The 24,178-nt window shown below is 38.8% G+C and overlaps 1 protein-coding gene across 6 annotated transcripts in view; it reads right to left on the minus strand.

Moving 5' to 3' along the window:
- Fhit (fragile histidine triad diadenosine triphosphatase) overlaps nt 1-24,178 on the minus strand; it is a 1,296,971-nt gene that overhangs the window by 270,818 nt on the left and 1,001,975 nt on the right. For all 6 annotated transcript variants that reach the window (XM_074044091.1, XM_074044094.1, XM_074044093.1 and 3 more), the window contains 2 exons: nt 15,932-16,077; nt 13,008-13,037 (listed from right to left, as the gene is read on the minus strand). In XM_074044091.1, coding sequence (XP_073900192.1) covers nt 13,008-13,037; nt 15,932-16,077 — 176 coding nt within the window. The remainder of the gene's footprint in view (nt 1-13,007; nt 13,038-15,931; nt 16,078-24,178) is intronic.

Raw genomic sequence — 24,178 nt, forward strand, 5'->3', positions numbered from 1 at the left:
ATGTTCCCATGTGATTCTAGGCTATACATTTAAAATAGAATAATTGTCAAATAGAGAGCCTTACAGACATGGGGAACCACTCTAGTGAAGGAGTAAAAATCATACTATGTACTCAGTCAATGATGAGTCCTTATGGGGAGAATAAACAATTTCTTCCTTCTGTGACATTTCTAGGTAGGAGAGGAAGTAGACCATTCATTTTGCCCAATAAGTCTGAAAGAGGACTAATGGGCAAAGATTTCAGGGACATAGACTATTACTTCACAAGAAGAAAAGAAAGAAAGACAATTTAAAAGAATAGCAAACTTTCCTAATTGGGGTTATCTAACAATGGAATAAGATGTTTGGAAAAAACTAAATTAGTCACTGCTGGAGAAATTTAACATAGAGTTACGCGTTGGATGCACTAAAGCTAAGACTATAAAATATAAAAGATGAGTTAAGTACAAGATGATCAGCCTAAAATACAAAGAAACAAATTTATTCATTATGCAAGACTTTAAAACTAGTGAGCTGGCTGGGCTGTTTACAGAGAAGAACGTGGTGTTCACAAATCAACTTATCACAAATTACACGCTTATCATGTCTATTAATGTAATGACCTTGGGAATTGACTCATAGTCTTCTTTAACCTAATGAGCATGCTGAGTATAATCAATTAGGTTTGCAATTAAAATTACAATTCCTCTAACACATTCCTCTCCACCCTACTCCTACCTCTTTGTAAGGCTCCAGAGATTTGGTGGGTGATAAATATGAGCCCTTCTACTGTGGCTATCTTTCTAATTTTTAAAGCATTTCTATTATGCATAATTTATTAATCCTTAAATTTCTTCCTTATTTGTAAGTTTCAGCAAAATTTAGTTAGGTTTCAATACAGAGTGTCAAGGGATAATTAGGACAGTTAGCAGTAATTTATCATTTCTCAGCTGGGTTTTCAAGCTTTCGCTGACTGCCTGTAGAAATCAGTTAGCCAGTTCTACACAGATCGCTATGAAATCTCCTTTATCTTTGTGCAAATTGCTTTTCTATTTTCCTGAAGTGAGCTGAAAGATGAGCCAATCCATTCCTGAAAATCTAGCCACTTGGTGTGCTTGTCATCAGAGTACCGCTGAGGCCACGGCTGCAGATGAACTACTATAGTGACTAACGGTGAGACAACGCCATAGGCAGCTTTTTTCTGACCTGCTGTGAGTTAGAATTTAAACCAAGCAGTCATCCTTCAGGTTAGATCTTCAGAAAATATGCACAGGACTCTATGAACATGCCAATATGCATTTCACAGAGCAAACATTGCCTAGTAATCCACTAAAGATGAAAAGCCTACAAAAAGCAGAGACAAGAGTTCTGTACTGCTTCCTCCAAAGAGAAGGATTTTGTTAAGCCTGAGCAGAAAAAGGGAGGCCCTCCTGTTTTTTAGAGAGACTCATTTAGTAGATGGTGGAAAAATGAATGCTCTGGGTAATTCCATTTTGAATTGATTTATTTCTAAATGGGTGGAAATTGACACTTGGTGAAGAAAGGAAAAAGTAAGTCTCTGGGAAGAGCCAGCTAGTCTCAGGTATAACCCAATTATTTTGACACAGAAAATAAGAACACAGAAGGAAGGGTTAAAAGTCATGCAAGAGAGTTATTCCAAGCAATGAATAACTTCCCCCTTCCCCTGCCCCCAGCAGACTCTCCAAAAAGCATAAACTGACCCATATTTCCAGTTTATTTCTGACACATAAACCTAGTCAAAGTTCACTTTTTATAAATCCAATAGTTATTCTCAATTAGATTGCACAGCAAATTAAATCATAAATTTCTCTATCCCAGCCCCGGTTGTCACATTCCTAAAATACAACTTTCTTCCCTCTGGCACTTTATTTAAATTCCTGAGGCCAGGCTCCAAAGCAAGTTATGGATTTGATAATTTGCTAATGTGGCCACAGTAATTGTTCTGAGCCATATTTATGATTTTATTGGATCTTACAACAATCAATAATAATTCACTGATGTCCCTGACTCTGGGGTTTTCTCACCGCCGACAAATGGGGCAGAGGATTCATTTTAAATGTACTCACTTAGCACTCCTCCCTGGGAAAGAGTCCTGCATATATTAATAAATGCCAAGAAATGAATGGCATCGGTGCACACACTTCACCCTGAAGAATTAGCTGCAGCGTAAGATTTAATGCTAAAAGCAAAGGGGAGAATAGACTAACAGGGCCCATTCCGTGCAGCACCGCCATCATTAAAGTTAATGGAATTACCACGTAGTCACGCACCAAAGGGAGCCTATTGGAAGTTAAGCTCTTCCAGGGCCATTGATTTGCAGACTCTCACTCAAAGACTCCCATTGGCATCTGATGAGTATTGCAGATATGTAGAATCACTTTAGAGATTGTTTACTCAAACTGCCAGTTAAGCATATTAAGGAGTAACGATCATTGAATATTTTAGACAGATGGTCTACTTGAGAATGTCTTCTCTTGGAAGTGGCAAAAAAGTCAACTCTGCCTGGCTTAAACAATAGAGAACTTGGTGGGATCACCTAACTAGAAGGTCTGGAGGTAGTGTAAGCTTCAGGGCTGATTAATTCAATGATCCAATGATACCACCAATGATGCAGCTTTGTTCTCTCCTTGCTCCAGGCCAGCACCAATGGGCTGCCCTTGAAATCATAAGGTGGCTGCCAGAAGGTGTCAGATTTACCTGCTTTCTTGTTCACAAGCAGTAGTGAAAACATTCCTTCCAGAAACCAATGCACATACCCTTTCTTCTCTCCCGCCATGTTATCCCAATTCGTGGCTCTTTGTTACAGTCTTTGTAATACTATCCCAAATCTGCAATGTTTTGTTTGTTTATTTGGGTGTAGGTGAGGACAAGCAATAAACTGAGAGTTGCTGTTTGCCTTCTACCGTTTCCTAGTGCTCAGTGGCACCTGGCACAGAGTAGGTACTCAATAAACATTGGAAGAAGAAATTAATGTGAACTACAGAACATCTACAGTCTTCTTAGCCTTCCTTCATTATGACATTCATTCTAAAGACTGTCTTTCATGAATACTAAGCAAGCAACATGAGCAGGCAGAGTGATTATTTCCTGGGAGGCAGGAATGCCATATTCCTAATAGTGAGGAAATTTTCAACACCAACCACAAATGAGGCCTGTTCTGAACTGGAGGCAGATGTCAAAGTGGTAAGTGGTCAGGGCTCCCAGATACAGAAGAGGAAAGACAAACTTAAATGCTGCAGAATAGCATTTGCAGCATAGCAGACAAAAACAAGATGACTTCCAAGGTCACTTGGCCCTCTGGCATTCTCAGAGTGATCCTAGGCTCTGAGTCTCTTGGTCTAGAGTAAGATATATCTATGGTCATCTGATAGCAGAGCAGAGCTTAGAATCACATTTGTTCCTTCCATGGCTGAACAGTTTCATCAAAATTTTAGTGGTAGAACATGATTACATTTGGGAACTTATTCCACTTATGGCCAACACATGAAACACAGATAAAAGCCCTGTGGGATTATTTTTCAAGGTACTAGGATACAAAGCATGATAAGAAGACATGCTTTTTTCTGGGAAAAGGGACTGGATAGATAGACCCTAGACTGGGATACTGGAATGTGAATATTAGGATAAATGGATTTCACCACAAAGATAAAAAAAATATTTGCTGTGTTCACTTTGTTTACTTCATGTTGTTTTTTCTTTTTAACCACCTAAGGCAAGTTCAACACTTTAAATGACTCCATGTTTATTTTTCATATAACAGCAGGAGAAAAGAAAAACTTATTTAAAAGCATAAACTACTAGAGACAGAAATGGCAATTTTCATTATCAGAATACTTTCATTGAAAGAGCCTAGAAATTCAAATCATTGTTTTTGTCCTTCACCCTCGAGTTTGGGGAGTCATCTATTTAGAAGGCTTCCAGAAATGTATGTCTCTATTTCCCTGATTTTGGTGGGTAAGATTCTTCTCCAGAGAAAGGATCTCCTATTAGATTACAAGTGTAAGATTGATGCCTCATGACATGTAAGTTGAAATTTCAAAATTACCCTTTCCCAGGTCTAACATCATTCACATTGGGGGTGGGGGCATTTCTCATTGTGTTTGGGGGAAGGCCATTACAGATTCTCACCAACCCAATATTTTTCACTCAGATGTCATTAAGAAGGTCATTACTCTAATTCTTCCTTGTCTGTGGCTCTGCAGGTCACCATGTCCATTATTCACTAAGCTGAGTTTCACCTGACTCAGGCTCAGTCATCGAATCCTCACTTTTCCAGCTACTTTTTGGATCTTGAGAATTACTTTATTAATGGTTTTGGCATAAAGGGCAAACAGGAGCCCCTGAAAGGGACTGAATAATTCAAGATGAATATGGGATAAGAATCAAGTCCATGTCATCTAGACCAAGAAGAATTCTTGGTGCCCAGCCAAGAATTAAAATGTATTTTTATAAATAAATAACAGCAGTTCATAAGTCTGAGTAACCACCAACTGAGGGCTTTCAAAACTGAGGGCTTTCAAAAAGAAAGCTTTGATACCTACTTAGAAAAGAGCTTCCTTCCTTCCTTCCCTCCCTCCCTCCCTCCTTTCTTTCCTTCCTTCGTTCCTTCATTTTCTTCCTTCCTTCCTTCCATTTTTCATGATCAACACCCTCAGAGATTAGGCTACAGGAGGTATGAGAACCAGTAATATGCTACATATAACAGAGCAAAAAGACTGAATTCTAATAGTTCTTAATAGAAAATACTTCATATGAGGCCCTGGTAAAACAAAAATTATAGCATTAGCTACAAATTTTTTTCTTTTCTATTTAAAAATACTTAACATGTGAATATTTAAAAAATGAATATAATAAACAACTGGGTGCACATTACCCAATTTAAAAATAAAATGTCTTAAGATGAAGCCCCTTTGAGTCCCCTCATATCCTACAGTTTGCTCTCTCTACTACCTCCACCCAGAAATGAACTCTAAGCCATATACAGACCTCCATATTTTAAAACTTCTATAGATAGCTTAAAGTAACCTACTCTTATATTTTATTATTTCTAGCTGTCAATAACTTCTGAAACAAAGGTTTGTATCATCTGGATCCATTTCAGCTGAAATGCCCAATTTCAACCATGACACACATTATTTTGTGGGCTCTCAAAATAATACTCCTGTATTTATGGATGTGGCATGGTCTATAACAAAGGGCTCATCTTCTGAAACTGAACTGGCCACTTACATTTAATCAAAAGCACTGAATGTTTTTAATGTGATTAAGTGGGCTCAGTTTATTTTATCTCTTTTTACAGAATTGGCAGTTTGGCCAAGGCCATTATTTAACTATGACAGATTTAAAACTTCGACATTAGAATGAGCTGGTTATAGGGTTTAAAGAATTTTACACATAATTTCCTAGGTTTAAAGCACATAGAAAAATGATGAGAGAGAATAATTCCTTCAATGATTATTTCCTGAGCATCTAGGGTGTCACAGCAAAATGATGACAGGGTGTATTGTAATTGGCCTTATTTCTATTATCAACACAGGTAAGAAGCTGACTTTGACCAATAATGCCTTACCTTTATGGTATATTTTAGGGTCTATGAAACACTTTGCCTTCAACAAGGATATTTGATTTCTTGGTGATTAAATAGAAATCTCAAACTCTGAGCCTCAGTTACAAAAGACAGTCTACAAAAACCTACAAAACAATGACAGTAAGATTACATTTGCCATGTTTGCTACATTTTTGCATTACAGATATCAAAATAAATTAAACAGCCAAATACCTACTTTGGTATATGTCAGGGCCTCCAATTACTGAGGAAATTTGTTTGGTAGCACTAATGAAAAATTAAACATTGAAAACATGTAATTCTACTATAAACTGACATACAGTAATAAGGCAGCATTTAGATTAGTTAACCTTCACTTGTATAATAAAGTTAAACAAGGAGAGTCCTCTGGATATTTTTAGATGGAAGCCAACATTATCCCAAGCAGTGCAAAGAAATCAGATTAATCTGCATGGGGTTGACAAAATATTTACAAAACCTCTCCTGGGCCATCTTCGGTTGCAAGGGATTTTTGCATCAAAATATGAAAGGGATTTTTAGGAATAGGCAGGCTATATAATATAGGCAAGAGGTGGGTCTTTAGACAGACTTGGGTTTGAATTCCAGCTCCACTACCTGTCACATGTGTTTTTGTTTTTACCAAGTACAAAATATTAATACCCATATTTGAGAGGTGGTGTGAGAGTTTAGCAAAAATTATAACACTAATAGTCAACATTTCTTGAGTCTTTACTCTGTGACAGATACAGTTTTAAAGGCCTGTACATGCACACATGCATTTGGTTCTCACACACCTCTAGCAGAGAGAATGCCATTAAGCCCTTCATACTCTAAATTTATAAATGAATGCTGGGGCTCAGAAAAGTCGACTTGCAGAGGGGACATACACTAGCAGGTGACAGCTCTGGGTTTGAAGCCAGGTAATCTGGCTCAAGTGTCCTCCCTTTTCATCTACATGTTTTAACTGCCCTTCATTTTTACCGGAACCCTACTCCAGGATGTCCCCCATTCCAACTACTTTAACTGCCTGTGACTTGAACAGAACAGGAAAAACAAGAAGTTGCAACAAGAATATGCCATGGGGCTTGGCTAATTTTTCTTTAAGTTCTTTGACCCAACTGGCACCATGCAAATCAAAGTTAACCAATTAGAAATGGAAAAAAATCAATGCTTTGATACCTACTTAGGAAAGAGCTTGAAGGTTTCAGAGGAGAGAGGAAGTTTCTCAAAGGAGGCAGGCAGAGCTAGGGCCCACCGTGTTTCCCCTAAATCATCAGGATGGGGAGGAGAACACCAAGACATTTACATGTCGTAGGGCCTGGAGTCATCCACAATCACAGGTTGAGCTAAATTCATCCCCTGAGCACCACAGTTGTCTTTGTTTTACAGAACACAGTCAAATTGGATTTCTTCTGGGAACAGATGCAAATTATAAGGCAATTCTACAAGATAAAAGCTACTGCATCCTGAAGATACTAATTCTTCCGCCAGTAAATACATGCATTAGGTATAAACAGAGGCAAGGCACTACTCATCACAGCTTTAATCAAAGGATAAAAGTCCTTTGGCAGATTGCAGCTCTCTTGAAAATGTCTTTCCAGATGAAAATAATAAATAACAGTCAAAATCCTTTTCATTCTCAAGATACGGGCTGCTCCTTTCCGTGCACACCACATCTTTCTTAGTAATTAGTTTGGGATGAGAGCAGCAACAATGTGAAGATTGCTCCTCATCTGATTCTAATCACCCCTTTAACAGGTTACCTTTGCATTGGACTGCAGGGTACATCACAATCACTGTGGTATCTGTTAAATACGGAGTCCTGGGTCCCACCTCAGAACTACCAAATCAGCACAGGGGCAGCAGCTTTCTAAACCGTGAAAGTCTAGTTTAGAAAACGTTGCAAGACACTGTTGATTCATGCACGCAAGTTACTCATTAGCACGTCGGTGTGGAAAAGACTAAAAGTATCAAGAGGAAAAGGATCGATAATTTTTTTCCCAATGAAGAAAGCATATTTCTGAATTTTCAAGTGGTCATTTGTTATATAGCAAATTCAAACAAGATATTTGAACAACTCAAATAACAGGATCAGAGGAAAGTTTTCTCAAGAATTTAAGCTAGTAGGCAATAATTAAAAGTGAGAAAATTCAATGAATATTAATTAAGTGAACTCAGCAGGGCCACAGACAATCTCAATGCTGGGTACACTTTCCTAAGGCCCACCCATACTCTGTTTTATAGATGAGAAAGTTGAAATGAATACTTATATTAAGAATCATACAAAAGCTGGGATTGATGATATACATCTGTAATCCCAGCTACTTGGGGACTCAGGCAGAAGGATCTGGAGTTTGAAGCCAGCCTGGGCAAAATTAGAGAGACCCTACCTCAAAAACAGAATTAAAAAAAAAGAGATTGGGGCATGGCTCCAGTGGTAGAGCATTTGCCTAGCAAGTTCAAGAATCCCTCTGAGTGTGTGCGTGTGTGTGTGTGTGTGTGTGTGTGTGTGTGTGTGTGTAGGGGGGGAACAAACAAACAAAACAACAATACCATACACAAGGTCCCAGGACAGGGATGGGATTTGAACTGAGGTAGACTGGTTCTGGATACCATGCATGTGACTAAATCCTGGCCAATTTTCACTACATTCACCAGGTGTTCATATAAGTTTCTCCTCACCATCAATCAATATGATAGGGTTTTGCTACTTGAAAAATAAGGATATTAGTGCTCAATAAGAGGCAGCACCAAAGTTGCAATTCTAGTAAGCTGGAGAACTAATATCCTTATAGAACCTATGACTGATGCCAAAGTGTATTAACCAGGGGACTTCATCAAGAGCTAAAATCTTCCATGTTCAAGAAAGTAAAAGATGGACAAATATTCATGTCATATGGAAAATATGATCTAGAACCATAAAAGTCCAGAGTGAGCAGAATTTTAAAATTGTTTTTTAATCATACTTCTTCAAAAAACTCCTTTTCTTATTCTTATAGGGCAATGTAAAAAAGTAATTGCTAATATTTCAACAATTATTAAGAGATACTTCCCACTGTATTAATACCATAAAATTAAGTCTGTAAGTAAAGCATTCAAGCACCATAGACATAGGATAGAGTAAGCAAGCATATTCTATAAATAGTTCTTATGAGATTCCAGATTACCTACCTGGTGTAAATGTCTTTTTTTAATATACCTAAAACATCCTCCCACTCAAAGATGTACATAATAATTGGCCTAAAGATAGCACACATAAAGCTTATTAAACAGCATCCCTTTTAAAGGAATGACTATCACCTTAATGGTTTGGTTAGTTGGAATCAAATTTTGGATTTGATTTCATAACGTGATTAGTGGAAACTTTAGACTTTGTCAGTGATGCCTAGAATAGGGGAGGTATTTGACAGAAATTTCAGTAAACCCTGACCCCTGACTACATACTGGCAAACAAATATATATCATCTGTACTTCATGTTGTCTAAAGTGAGAAACTTAGAAGCAGAGATTTGTTCTATGAAGCAAATCTTATTGTCCTCCACGCACAAAAAAGACATAGAAAAGGCAGGGAAGAAAAAGTAATGCCATTTCTTTCCCCATTGCTAGGTTCCTGGCCAAGATCCTTGTAACAAAACATAAATTAACAAGAGAAAATTGCAGCAAATTTATTCAATGTATGTTTTATGTGACACGGGAGGCTTCAGAAATGAAGAGACAAAGAAAGAGGGGGGAAATGTATTTTTTATGGAAAGTCAGGAAGAAGTGTGACTGGAAGGCAAAAGGGTGTGATCTAGTGGTAATAAACTGGTGGGAATTTAACAAGGCCTATTTGTTCTTAGTCTTTGAGTATAAAGCAGGACCTTTCTCAAGTGAGGGTCTTATGGGCTACTTTTAGGGTAGGTAGGTCAGATAATTCTTTTATGGTCTGCCTCAGTGGAGAAGGTAGAACAAGACCAGAGACTGACTTTTCTGCGACAATGGTTTTCTCAATTTCTTTGACCTTAAAATACACGTGATGTCAAGGTGCCATATTTTTGGACATCACATTCTGAGTCTCATCATAAACAATCACAAAATCCAGGTCCTCGTGAAGCTTACATTCTCAGAGGACTAATGAAACAACATAAATAAAGAAACATAAAACACACACACACACACAACAGCGAGGAATGACTTTACCGAAATCAAATAAGACAACAGGACAAGGAACATGAGATTCAGGAGGATTATGGGGGTCAGGGTAAGCAGATGTGAAGGGCTACAACTCAGAGACAAGGGAGAGATGATTTCTCAAGCCTGCAGGACACTCACACCATTGCAATACTCACCTGGTGCATGGCAGTGTTCTACTACTTTTAAGCTTGAAAAAGAGAGCTAATAATCAATTGTGAAATAAGAGGTCACTCTTTTACGTCGCTATTTCCCTTTTCCTGCTACAAGTGCCTTACTGAGTAAAGCCAGGCCACCCTTGTTCTTTGCAAAGCTGAATCTAAAGCTTCTGAAATGAAACCCCTCAAGTGGTATCATGTTCAAGGGGCTAACTCGGTGGTACACCTTCATTAACAATCACAACACTTGCTTCGGGGGGAAAAGACCATTACTGGGCTTATTGCAATTACTACTCAGCATGAGACAAAAATGGTTTAGAACCCAGGCATGAGGTGCAACACTGAGAATCACACGCACAGGCAAAGATGAAGAGAACAGGTCCTGGGCTTCCTGTGGCAGGCTGTCAAACTCTGCTTCAAAATGTGCAACTGTGTGAATTTCAAAATGTGAAATGCTCTGAGTTTCAACTGTAGGTTCCGGAATTGCCCAGCTGAATAGAAAAGATACTGGTGTGCTCCCTGGAGTGGCTGCCTACTGTCAGACTGGCTTCTGTGGTCATGGTTTTGTGGCCATCATGACTTACTATTTTATCACTATAAAATGGTAAGGCTGGGAAATAATCTAGATGCTGGAAAGAGTCATGGGGTGCATACTTCTATAAAGAAGACTCCCCGGTCCCAACCACAGCATCCTAAGTTAGTAGTCTTAATCTAAGGACTGAGAATCAATGTGTTATTGTTGTTGCTGAACACTGAAGTTAATTTTCATGCAGGTGGTGTAAGGGTCATTTTATAACATAGATTACATACCTTTACAAAGGTGGATTTAGTTCAAAAGGACAGTTTTCAAAACTTCACTGTCCACTGAGGGAGTGTGTGTGTATTGTGGGGGGAGGATTTTCCTTTAGTCATTTTATTCCACAAAGGATTTGAGATGGCCCCATTAATTCCCCCTGGGGAAATTTTGCAATCAGGTTGGAAACAAAAGATTTCTAAAACATCTTTAAAGAAAAATACAATTGTTTTAAAAAACTTAAACCAAACAATAATGGTGGTAGTAGTAACTACATTCAATAATTCATAGATAAGTGCTATATGTTAAGAATAGATCCATCATCATCACTATTAAAGCTAACAAATACATTACAATTTTGGCCAGATAACTGGGATGTCACAGTTATTGCTATTGAAATCAGAGAGTTTTTAGCTGTGGTTCTCAGTTCTGTTAGATTCGATGTTTGTCTGTTTTTAAATATGTGTTGTTGTCTTCTTCTTATTATTATTATTTATTTATTTTTTGTAGTACTGAGGTTAGAACTCCAAGCTTCATGCTTGCTAAGCAAGCTCTGTACACTTGAACCATACCTCCAGGCCTATATTTTTAATCCAGAGATAATTCAAATACCATACCAAATACATTTTTGAAGTATTTGTGTCAGTGGGATTTAGTATACTCACAGTGTTGCACCCTCATCACCACTATAAAATTCATAATATTTTCACTACCCCAAAAAAAGAAAACCATACCCACTGGCAGTCACTCCCATCCCCTCCTTTCCCTACTCCCTGGCAACCACTAATCTTTCTGTCTCTATTGAAGGCTGTTTGTATAGCAAATAATTTTAATGCCCCCCTTTAGAATTTTGAAATAAGATTTTGAGATCATATAACCAATCTATTCACATAAATTTTAGTTATGTTTAAAATGTGCATTTTAAACATAAAATCTGTGTATTCCACTTAATATGGTTGTACATTCTCCCATGTTACTTGCTATGTGCCTATACTGTCACTTTCAATGGCTGAAGAATTGTATCAAATAGATCTTATTTAATACATCTAACTAATCCAGTGTGGTTGGAATTTACATTTGGACACTGTTTTTTAAACTCCGGTAACCAGTTTTGAACATTTTTGTTTTGAATTTTAAGAATCAATTTAAAAATGAAGGCTATGGTTTTATATATCCTTTTTTTAGTGTTTGCTTATTTGGACTCCTAACATGGTGGTAGACAGGGGTAGATGGAATCTAAAAGTCCCCTCTGTCTGTATCCCACACCATATGTATGGAGCAATCAGGGGGCTAGTCTCCTTTTATCATAAGGAATTTGGTGACCCATTTAATGACAGTCCCTTTGAGATAATTCTCCTCAAAGGTACTTTCCACTCATGTACTGTAAAAGTTCCACAGTAGCTGTGTAAAACACAAAAGCCACACACAAACTAAGATCAATAAAGGAACCATGTTCTTTGTTTGGTGCTAAGTGTTACCTTATCCACTTAGCCAGTTGTGGAGCTGTAAGTTTGTGAACTTTATTTCATAAAGCATAATATTAGCACCATAGTCTGGCTTGCTTTTGAATTTTACCACCCCAAAATCCAGCCTTTTCTATCATTTAGGCATAGGACCTAGCTACACAGGGACATGCATTTTATGTAAGGGACTGAAACCCAACTTGAGAATCAGCCGGGAGCTTCATCTTGCATTTTTACTATGGAATCTGAGACTATCCTAATAAATCCTTCTTTCCTTTCTAGCACACTTAAAAACTCATTTTTCGAGCTCCACTGAATCTATTAGATTTGAACTTTGGTATTAAGTAGCCGGGAAGGAAAAGAGGCAGTATGGGGTGGAGAGAACAGTGAGAAACACTGGTCCAAGAGGGATGGGATACAATCGCTTCACCATTACCACCACAAACACGCCTCTTCATTCAAGAAGGATTAGGTGAAAGTTGACAATGGAAAAAACCAAAGCTTTAGTCTTAACATAAAAATCCACACAAAGCTGACATGCTGTGTCCTGGACTGTACCTCCCAGGAACCCATTTGACTTCAGTTTCTGTTTTAGGACTCCTTGATTTAGTTTCTGTTTTAGCGTTTGCACATTAATAATTTTACGACAAAAGGTAAATGTCTTGTAAACTAATGGGAAACATATTGTTTGGCATGGTTTATAATGTCAGGATTTATGCCTCTAGCACTGAGGGGTCTCTGTGACCTCGAAGATAACATAATGAAATAGCAGTGTGCTGCAAAGTGACTCACTGTGATTTTTTATTAGTCCTCATAATTGCCCCTTATTAATTTGTATGCACATAATAAGCACTCACCTTCACAGTCTGTCCGGCTTCAGGACCATCCTAGGAGAAGAAAAAAAGCAGCTGAGGCGAGAACAGATAGATGATATCACCTGCTTATTCAGAAATAACGCCCGTTAATAATTTAGATCCAATTTCATTGTGTGTTAATTTATAGTATTCTCATGGGAACCATTCTCTTCAAATACGTGGGACCAGACAGTTCTCCATTTCTGCCTGAGAGTGAGAAGTTATGTATAAAAATGATATAAATTATCCAGCAAGCCAATCCCCTCACTGCATTTCATGCTCTTTGCTCTTGGCTATGGTTTTAATTGCATTAAAGTAAGACTGAAAATGTTTGGGGAGGTGAAGTATCACACCTTTTGGTTATCTTTAAATCAGATGTGGTTTAATTAATGTCTGATTACTTAAGTCTCTACTCGGGAAATCTGCTGTAACCACAATCCATTAAGTGAGAATATGGGTGTTTCATATAGGAAGAGTCCTTTTGGGCTATTCTGAACTTGGAGGAAGAAAAATGGGAGTGTTCATTGTAGCTGGGCCCTTTTCCCATTTTGATTCCCTCCCCTAGCTTCATCAAGTCCAACAAAACTATTGTCTTAGTTGAAAATGAGCAGACTCGCCTAGTCACTAGCTATAACACAAAGCCAAAGCAGGTCTTAGCAGGCTTGTAATAGCAGGACAAGAAACACCTATTCAACAGAAATCCCAAAATGGAATTTCTGTGAGTTTAGCTAAATCTGTCTCCCTCTATAAGCCAGACAAGTTGGGCTAGAATCTCTGCCTTGCTGTGGCAAGGATTAAGCAGAACTGTGTACATTAGTACTTTACAAATGTGGAGTCATTACTCATTAGGGTCATTAAAGCAACTCAACAGGTTTGCAACCAATATTAAAATTAGGGCTGGGGGTGCAGGTCAAGTGGTGATGGTTTTACAACACCAAGTATAGTAAGTCACACTGACTCAGAAACTTTAAAAGGGTATTTGGTATGGTGTTTGAATTATCTCTGGATTAAAAATAATAGTAATAGAGCTGGAGGTGTGGCTCAAGCAGTACAGCACCTGCCTAGCAAGCATGTGCATCTGAGTTCAAACCCCAGTACCACCAAAAAAAAAAAAAACCCACAACATAATGGAACAAAAACTATTACAATGCAAAGAATGCGTAAACAGTGTTTTGTGAAACTCTGGTTTCAGTGTCTGCGTATGTGTACATGTATGTATATGTGAGTGTGGAATATACCTGATTGTAAATTAAATATTTAACTGTGGGTTACAATAAGCAAAAGTTTCACAATACTACATATATGAAAGTATTCAAAGTATCACACATGGTTCTTACATTTATGGAATTAACCTTCTAGTGAATCCTATTTCCTATAATCATTCATTTTCTTCTGGTTTTTCATTGAACACTGATGGATGTTCTCACCAATTTCCCTTACGTGGTCTCTCTGGAAACCCAGTTTTCAACATGAACTTGATAAACCCATTCAGAGTTAAACTACCTTCCTAAAGGTGACTCAAATGGTGTGACACCCCCCCCACCACACACACACACACACACACACACACACACACACACACACAATGTACTTTTAGAGAAGTTTAGATATTCTAAAACACAGACAAGGCAGAAAAAAATTATATTTCTTCAAGAGTTAATGAGAAATTTTAGTCAGAGCTTTTGACAGCCTGAAGGCGAAGGTGTCTGGTCTCTTTGGAGGGCGATGCAGAGAGCTGAGGAAGGGCGAAAGGATGGTAAACATTAAGTCTAACCAAAGTGTTGAGGACGCAATGCCACATTTTGGAACAACTGATTTCCAGGGGGAAGCTGCACAGTCATCACATTTCAGAGCCGCAAAGAGCTTCACGCATGTGCTGATACCCAGGCCCTCTCCACGGGGATTTGAGGGGCTCATGTATTTCGTACTATTGGCTCAACATCCAGTCGATGACAAGTCATGGACTTCTTCCTCTAAACTTCTGCCTGAAGATCTCTGGTGACTAGCTTTGATTTATTTCTTATCAATCAATCTAGTTTGTACCAACCTATGTCCAATCACTACTGCAGCTTGAGAAGTAGAGAGAAGGTAAGCTCCATGAGGGCAAGGCAGCAAGGCTCAATCTAGCCCACATATCACCACTCCCTCGGAACCAGAGCAGGGCTTAGCTCATGAAAGCTCAAAACATATTTACCAGAGTATAAAAATGACTTGTCCGGTCCTGTTTCTAGTATAAGATCAGGGATGTCTTTTTAAATTGTTTTTTTCTTTTGGTGGGACTGGGGTTTGAACTGAGGGCTTCTCACTTATAAAGCAGGCATTCTATTGCTTGAACCACAGCTCCAGACTTTTTTTTTTTTCTTTAATATTTAAACTTAGGGCCTTGTGTTTCCTAGGCAGCTGCTCTACAACTTGAGCCACACACCCCCAGTCCATTTTTGCTTTAGTTGTTTTTCAGATAGGGTCTCATGTTTTTGCCTGGGCCAGCCTTAGACTGCAGTCCTCTTATGCCTCCCATGTAGTTGCCCAAAGAGGGCACCTCAGCTTAAGGGCTGAGGTGGGGTCTCACTAACTTTTTAACCTGGCTGTCTTTGAACCACAGTCCTCCCATCTCTGCCTCCCAAGAAGTTTGGATTACAACATGGTCACCATCCCAGGCAGGAACATCTTAATGCCTATTGAATATCTTACCTATGACTCCCACCGGATTTGTAAATAATACTGCAGAAATTGCCTCTGATGATAATGCAACACTACGTTGGGACCAATGGACAGCAGAGCTACACTGAATTAATAACATCTTTTTCTGCTGTTATGTAAATGCAGACAACTACAGCTGGCTTCCTGGTGAGATGTCAGGGGTAGAGAGCCCAGTACTATAATTCAAAAAGGCAGAATAATTGTCTCTGAGCAATCTGTTTACTCACCTGCATGGAAAAGGTGAGAGAAGTCCCCTGGAAATGCTTCTCCACCACTGTCCCAACTCTCTGGGTCACCTGAAACAAATCGGCCACTTCATCAGGACGCAGGTCACAGAAGCGCTCCACTGGCCTCAGTGGGCACACGAGGACATCTGCAGCAAAGTGTGTTAAGGCACACTCTCAGCTTGCTTTGGAGATTATTCTTACAGAACAGCTAATACCCACAGTACTGAGTCCCCTTGACCTAGAGTCTGAACTCTCAAAGACTAAGGAATGAGGAAACAAATATTTACCAACCACTGAACTCCAAGGAGTGCAAAGAAGGCTTAAAAACATGGTTATACTTCTAAGGAATAGCTGTGGTGTGCAGGAGAATTTCTTTTAAGAGAAGAGACATTAATGTACAGCATGACTCCAGTGCTTGCTGAGATAATTATACAGGAGGCAAGATCTATTCTGTACCATTATCTCCTGACCCCTGTTCTAAAGCTCATCCTCCAGCAGCCAACGGCACTATGCTAGAGAAGTAGCTGGATTATCTGGGAGGTTCCTTGAGATACAGCATCGTGATTAAAATTTTAAGTTTCTTTTTAGAGAAATAATAGAAATACATATGACAACAGTTGATTTTCTTTTTTAAAGGAGTGTGGACCTTCTGACAAGGTACAGTGAGCTTTATCTATAACTAAGAGATATGCCATGAGGCTAAGCAATTTACGACAAGGGTTCCTCACACAGATTATTCAGAATCTGAGAAGACATTTGAAGGTAAATCATTAAGGAAAAGGATTGCCTGCTTATAGAAAAGAAGCCATCTTAATGCATTTTACAAGTTGGATAAGGCAACATCATGGTCTGAAAAAACAACCAGTTCTAAAGGAGAGGATACAAGTTGAGCTCTCATCAGTAGCAACATTTCAGTTCCTTTTTGAATTTGAACTCATTGCATATGCATGTATACATATATATGTGTGTGTGTGTGTGTGTATATACATATATGTGTGTATATACGTATGCATGTATTTGCCACTGAGTGTGTATATCTACAGATGTTCCTCAACTATGAAGTGGTTACATACCCAAAAAATCCATTGTAAACTGCAACTATCCTAACACAAATGCATTTAATACACCTAGCCTAGTGAGCATCATAGTTTAGTCTAGCCTTCCTTAAACATTCTCAGAACACTTACATTACCATACAGATGGGCAAAACCATCTAACACAAAGCCTGTTTTAACATAAAGCATTGAATATTTCATTTAGTTTATTGAATGTGGTTCTGAAAGAAAAAAAAAAAAACAACCCAGAATGGTTATATAGGAACGCTTTTCCACCGCTGAAAAATTGAGAAATTGTTACATCAAGCCATCATAAGTAGGAACTGTCTGTGTGTATACATAGATGGTATATATTTATATTTGTTTAGTTTTCAGATACTAGCAGGAGAAAAATCTCTGTTATATTTACATTCTGTTTTTTTTTCCTTTTTTCTTATTGTTTTTTAAAAAAAAACAAACCGTGCTCTGCCTGGAGCTAAGCAGCAAAAGAGGCTAATAAAACCACAATCCCACAATCGCTAGTCTCACCAGAATATCAAGCCCTTTAACCCATCTCACTGTTGGTAGAACTCTGGGCCCAGGGGAAATGCATGGAGCTCAGCTGGGCAGGCTTGATTTTCAGAAGAGAAGAAGAGAAAAGAAAGAGGGAAAGCAGATTAATTTTTCTTGTAATCAGGAAATTCATGTCAACAGTAAACTAGGAAAAGGGGCATTTGTTTAATCTGAGCTCATTTTTCAAGACAGGAGAGGGAGGTCTTCACCGGCAGGGCATCTGATACTAAAAAAAGATAATTATCCTTCTTTGGCAGGGCTGCTTTATTATCATGGGTCAATGAACCACCATTTAGAAATGAAGAATTTCCTTTCATTTCGTCTTAGCAGATTGCCAGCCTCCACTCCCACTGAGTTGCGTTTTCTTTGTTAAAAGGGACCTTTCCCCCATCTTCCTCCTCCCTACTTTAATTTACACCCTCCCTTAAGCCCTGACTTCACCAAACAACAGCAAGATAACAGCCGTGCAAGCTTCCAACAATATCCATAATTGTTGTGTTAGGCTACTCTGCACACAGCAACTAGGTGGTGAAGGAATGGCATTTTCCTTAACTGCTGGAGCTGAAAACTGGTGGAATGATCTGACTACCTTTGAATCTCATGTAAATTTGGTAATACCAATGACATTGAATGTTTTTTGCTTCAATGCCATAAAAATATTATATGTCAATTTCACTTGTCTGATGCTAAAAATGAGCTAAACTCAATGTTTAATGAGTCGAAATATTTAGGGAATTAAATCCAAATGAATAAACCTGTCAGATGCTATGCCCTTTGTATGACAAAGCTATGACCAAGAGCTATATATCACATACATTTGTTACTTTTTGGATCATTAATAATAGTGATACATGTCACAGAAAAGTTAAACAGCCTCAATACACTCTCATTTAAGTGAATATTTTTCACCAGCTCATTTATACAACACTGTCCTAATATATCACACACATGTATTGTTAATAAGTCACCTCATTTGGATATAACACACGTTTGTATGCAACTGATAGTAAAATGAAATTGGTATGTGTTTGTGCAGGTGATCATTGTTTGTTGGGTTGGTACCCAGAGGATGGCTAAATAGGCGAACAGTCCTGAGGACCCCACAGGAAGTGACACTAGTCAGAGTCTCACAGAATCTGTCTCTGGATCTCTTGGGAGCTATAAAAGTGGTGGAGCTGGCCAGCAGCAGACATACCACCCAACACCACCCTGGGCCTTTTAAGGAGCTGCTTGAATCTGAAAAAGCAAAGGCAACCATTCACCCTCAGATCCTTTACAAGAAGAGAGAACAAGAGCCTATTTTTTGACTTCACCATGGACTACATCTTGACTCTCCCACCTACCTCCAGAACCACACCTTTCCCCAGCCCTCCCTTGCATACTGTGTGCCTGCCTTCTTTCTATTCCTCATACGCACCAAGCTGTTTGCCAGTTTGGAGCCCTTGTCCTGGTGCTTTCTCTGCCTACAATTCTATTCCCCATCATCATCACATGACTGCTTCCTTCTTATTGAGATTCCAATTCCTATATCACTCAGTACTTTGGAGAAATATTGCATGATCACCCTTTAGATTACTTCCTGGTTACTCCCTCTAACACCACTCTATCTTAATCCTTCTCATTGTTCTGGCCACCGGAATCTAATTTTCTTGGGTGTTGACTACATACCCAAATGAGTAAGCTACCTAGGAGTAAAGACTTTGTCTTGTTTACTACTGTGCCATCAGTGCCTATCACAAGAGAGGCACTGCTGGAACAAATGATAAACTACACCCTAACATCAGCCACCTCTGAGTACAAAGATCCTGACAAAAATGAGATGATACTAGATTGGGATGACCTGCATGATTGTTTTTTCTAATTTAAAGAAGCTTATCTGCAGTTGGTGTGGTTGCTCGGGCCTGTAATCCTAGCTACTTGGGAGGTAGAGAGTGGGATGATTGAGTTTGCAAGACTCCATCCCAAGCAATGAAAGCTGAGTGTGGCCGTCATCCCAGCTGTGTGCTTCAGACTGGCCTGGACATAAACCTAAGACCCTGTTCGAAGACTAACCAAATTTAAAAGGTGGTAGACACCTGCCTAGCAAACATGAGGCCCTGAGTTCCAGCTCTAGTTCATCCAAAAAAAAAGAAAAAAGAAATTTGATCCTTAATACCTGGTTAGTTAAAACAAATTCTGGGTGTGAATTGAAAAATGTTAATTTATTTTAACATAAACTAATCTTACATAAGCCCTTAATACAAATATGAAGATAAAACTTTTTTTAAAAAAAACCCTTTGTAACTAAAAAGATTTGTTTTCTAGAAATGTTGCTTTGTATTTAGAGTCTCAGATAAACTGCATCTTTATAAATGCTGCTTTAGAGGAGGGTTGTAGCTCAAGTGGTAGAGTACCTATCTAGCATGCACAAGCCCTGGGTTCAATCCCCACCACTGCAATAAACAAACACTGCTTTATATTGTGGCTAGGAAATGTAGTCATTCACTCACTTAATGAACATTGAGCACCAGTTAAATGTAGATGCTGTTAGGATTTAGGAACAACAAAAGAGAACAAGAAGTTGCTCTTGCCTTCCGTCCAGTCCAGGAGTCAGGACAGTATCACTTCAGTACAATGGGAAGCATGGAGGAGATTAGGTCAGCAGAAAGCAGCATTCAGTGCAGTGGAAACCAGGAATACAGAAGTCAGCAAGAGCTCATGCCCAGCTGGTAGAAGGGATAGCCAGAGGCTAGTTGAAAATACAAATAGTTCATGAAGGACTTACGGCAGGGTAGCAGCAATTTTTTTCTGCAAAGGACCAGATGGTAAATCTTCTAGGTTTTATGGGTCATATGCCTAAGTAACCACAGACAATACAAAAACCAATAGGGATGTCAATATTCCAGTAAATTTTTATTTACAAAAAGAGGAGGTGGGTCAGGTTTGACCACTGGGACTTTACAATGCCAACTCTGGGTTTACAGGGATCACATTTGAAAGAGGTAACTAAGGAAAAACTAGAAACATTGGGAACCTCATCTGATGCTACAATGCTATCTTTTATTTCTTTTTTTGGGGGGGGCATTGGGACTGAGGTTTGAATTTAGGGCTTCATGCTTGCAAAGCAGGTGCTCTACAATTTGAGCCACACCTCCAGTCTATTTTTCTCTGCTTATTTTGGAGATGGGGGTCATCTCACAAACTATTTGCTCAGGTTGGTCTTGAACCTCAATCCTCCTGATCTTAGCCTCCCAAGTAACTGGGATCACAGGTGTGAGCCATGGGTTTACAATGCTGTCTTTATATGGCATACTGAACCATAACCATCATATTGTCTTTAAAATTTTTTACTTTTTAAGAAAAATACCTCAGCCAGGTTGTCCACTTTAATGACCCTGTGTAGCATTTCTGATGCTTGTAAGAACTAATCATAACACCAGAAAAAGGTGTTGTGGTATGGATATCACAGTTATTCTTTCTAACACAGTTACAAAAGTTTCTGTCATCTCTAATTGGAAAAGCAAAGCATGTGATGTGCAAACACATAAGAACACCAAAACACTGTGCTATTCACAAATTCATCTAAAAATAAATGGTTTTTTTCCCTCAAAATACATGCCTGAGCCTTAGAAGAAAACACAGTATTGCCTGAAGAAGGTAGGTATTATTTGCTATGTGTGGCTCCTAAGAAAAAACTCAGGAAAAGCAAATTAATTTTGAAGAACAACAGACAGCTCCTGTAATTCTACTGCCACTGTTTATATGCCAGTTGTTTTAAGATAATATCACAGATGCAGTATAATTTAATTTGGAGACTCTTAGTCCTTGATAATGGGTAAAACTCATATTATACATAGGCTATAAGAGCACACTTTCTTCTGGGTTTTGTTTGCTTTGGATTAACACCTCTGATACAATTTCTTAGCCAACATGCAAATAACCCTCATAAAAACTAAACTTAGTTAATTTAATTCATGTTTATCCAGTATTTGTCATGTGAAAACCTGTGAAAGGGTCTGTGCTTGTCCTAAAATCTAGAGTAGAAAGATACATTTGGTAATAACATTTTTAAAGGAAAACAAGGGCTATAGTTACAATTCAGGTCTTACAGTTGAAAATGATTCCTCAGAGTTGAGGAAAAATCAAAGACTTCTTAAAGCAGATGAGTCTTACACTTCACTTCACAAATGGGAGGAGTACTTCAACTAGGGTGCCAACCTACTCATCCATCCATAGCACAACTATGGCCTCCTTTCAGTCCAAGGTTTATACTGAGACTCAGGATACTCAAATGGATAGGACAGAGAGCTGACCTTGAAGAGTTCCCACTCTAATGTCCCAAACTGTCATGCAGTGAATATACTGATGATCACAACCCAGACATAAGTTCTATGGATAGAAGTCAGTATAGACTTCTATGGTATAGTCAGTATGTGCTGTGGGATTACAGGGGAGGCTGAATCTAACTCTGCCTTGGGGTGTTAGGCAAACTTCTCTCTCTCATCTGATATTTCAGTTTTCTAAAGTTAAATCCACTTCTTCAAATGTGGATCAAGTTTGTCCTGTAAAGTGATATAGCAACTTAAGGATAGCTTCAAAGAAAATCATCAGGCATTTTTTTTCCTGAAGCCAAATTTATATATGTCCTCTTACTTACTTAATCTTTCCAACAAATCCATATAATTCCTGTTTTGCAGATGACAAAATTACAGTTTACAGAAAAGAAACTTGCCAAGACAGCATACCCAAAATGAGATTATAACAAGAATTTGCCCCATGTCTGTCTGATTCTAAAGTCTTGGGATTGACATGTCTCAGTTTCTGCCTTGCCTCTTAGTAAATGTGTGCTGTGTATTCCCAGAGTCCCTCTGTTCATGGAAGAAACCAGATGATTCATGAAATAATTAAGATATTGTGCAAAACTGCTAAAGGCCTGAGAAACACCTAGCCCTGGATGAAGAAAGCAGATGACACACACATTCCCACAGGGCATAGAGGCCTCAATACTGAGTAGCAATGTCCTCATTCCAACAGACAGCAGCAAGAATGTAAGGATTATCTCGCATTGGGGGAGGGGTTCGAGCTGGAGGAAGAAAGGAAAGATGAGGAGAATATATTTTGGGCCTTTTCCGTTCATGCCTTTGGGTTTCTTCAAGGTGACTCAGTAGCCAGGATCCTGAGGAAGGTTAGATACTGCAGTCAATATCAGTGGGTCAGGTTATCAGATACACTGAATCCCTTTGCTTGTTGGACAGTCTAATTATTGGAAATCATTGACTTTCTCACAACATCACTTACGTCATGAGAGACTTCCAGAAACTTGGAAGTGCCTTTTTCCCTCTTGTCTCCAGGCCCCATCACCAGCCCAGTATTGACTCTCTGTCCCCATGAACATAAATACCCTACGGGGTTTTGCCACATTAAAGTGGTGTGACAACAGGCCAAGCCTTATGATAAACTCTTGCTGGCACACAGCAGACTCAGAATATACACAGTAAAGAAGAGAAATCCAATGGAATCTTCCAGTCAAACATCTAAAGTTGTTGTGATTGGTTATTTGCAATTGTGATCACAAGAATCTCGCCCATGTATAGTTCCCTTTGCAATGTGACATTGGCCCTCTTCCTTTCAAGAGGTGGAATCAATTTTCCCTCCCCTTGAATCTGGGCTGGGTCTGAGACTTGCTCTGATCACTGAGAAATACTCAGTAAAATGTTATACTGAGAAAATGTTACCGTGTGACTTACCAAGGTTAAACCTTAAGAGACCTTACAACTTAATGATTTTTTGCCCTTTGAGAACTCAGAGACCAACACACTATGAAACAGCCCAGCTAGCCAATGGACAATACAAGGGAACCTGGAAAAGAACTAAGGCACCTCAGCTGATAACTAGCACCCACTGTTAAATCTTCTAGTCACAAGAAAGCCACTGACTGATTTAAAACTCCTATATCATTTATCTACTGTTGCATGACAAACTGCCCCAGAACAAAGTGGCTTAAAATATCACTGGTGTGTTCTGCTATCATGAGTCTATAAATGGATTTTGCTGTGAGTCTCATCTGGGCTCATTTATGTAACTGCTTTCAGTTGGAAGGTAGCCTAGGGACGAGGCTCAATTGGTTCCACCAGGCCCTTCACTCTACCTACTCTTTCATCCCATCTAGATGCAGAAACTCTAAGGTCACTTAAGGCTTAAGTCCTTTCACATTCTACCCATCAAAGGAAATCACAAGCCAACCCATAGAAATAAAATCCATCTCTTAATAGGAGCGGAGAGATCACATTGAAACTGGGTGTGGATAGTGAAAGGCATGTTGCATTGGGGTCCTTATTATAATAATTTACCATAGTTGCTAATGCTAAAAATTTTTCTAGTGATTGTAAAAAAATGAACAGGTGCCCAGAGTGTCTTAACTATCCCTGTAAGTATACACAACCATGCATGACAATTTAAAGTCAGGATGAATCTTAAGTATTATCTACCACCAATATTTAATTATCAGAAGCAAAAAATAGAGTTAGAAATGGTAATGATTTGTTCAAAGTCACACAATTAGGAGCAGAATGGGGGTTGAAACTTAAGCTACTGAGCTTCCCAATACAAAACTCTTTCTATTATATATGAGGGAGCAAAATGGTGCAACTCTGCCTGCCAG

The sequence above is a fragment of the Castor canadensis genome, chromosome 10, assembly GCF_047511655.1.
Source record: "Castor canadensis chromosome 10, mCasCan1.hap1v2, whole genome shotgun sequence".
Taxonomy (NCBI): domain Eukaryota; kingdom Metazoa; phylum Chordata; class Mammalia; order Rodentia; family Castoridae; genus Castor; species Castor canadensis.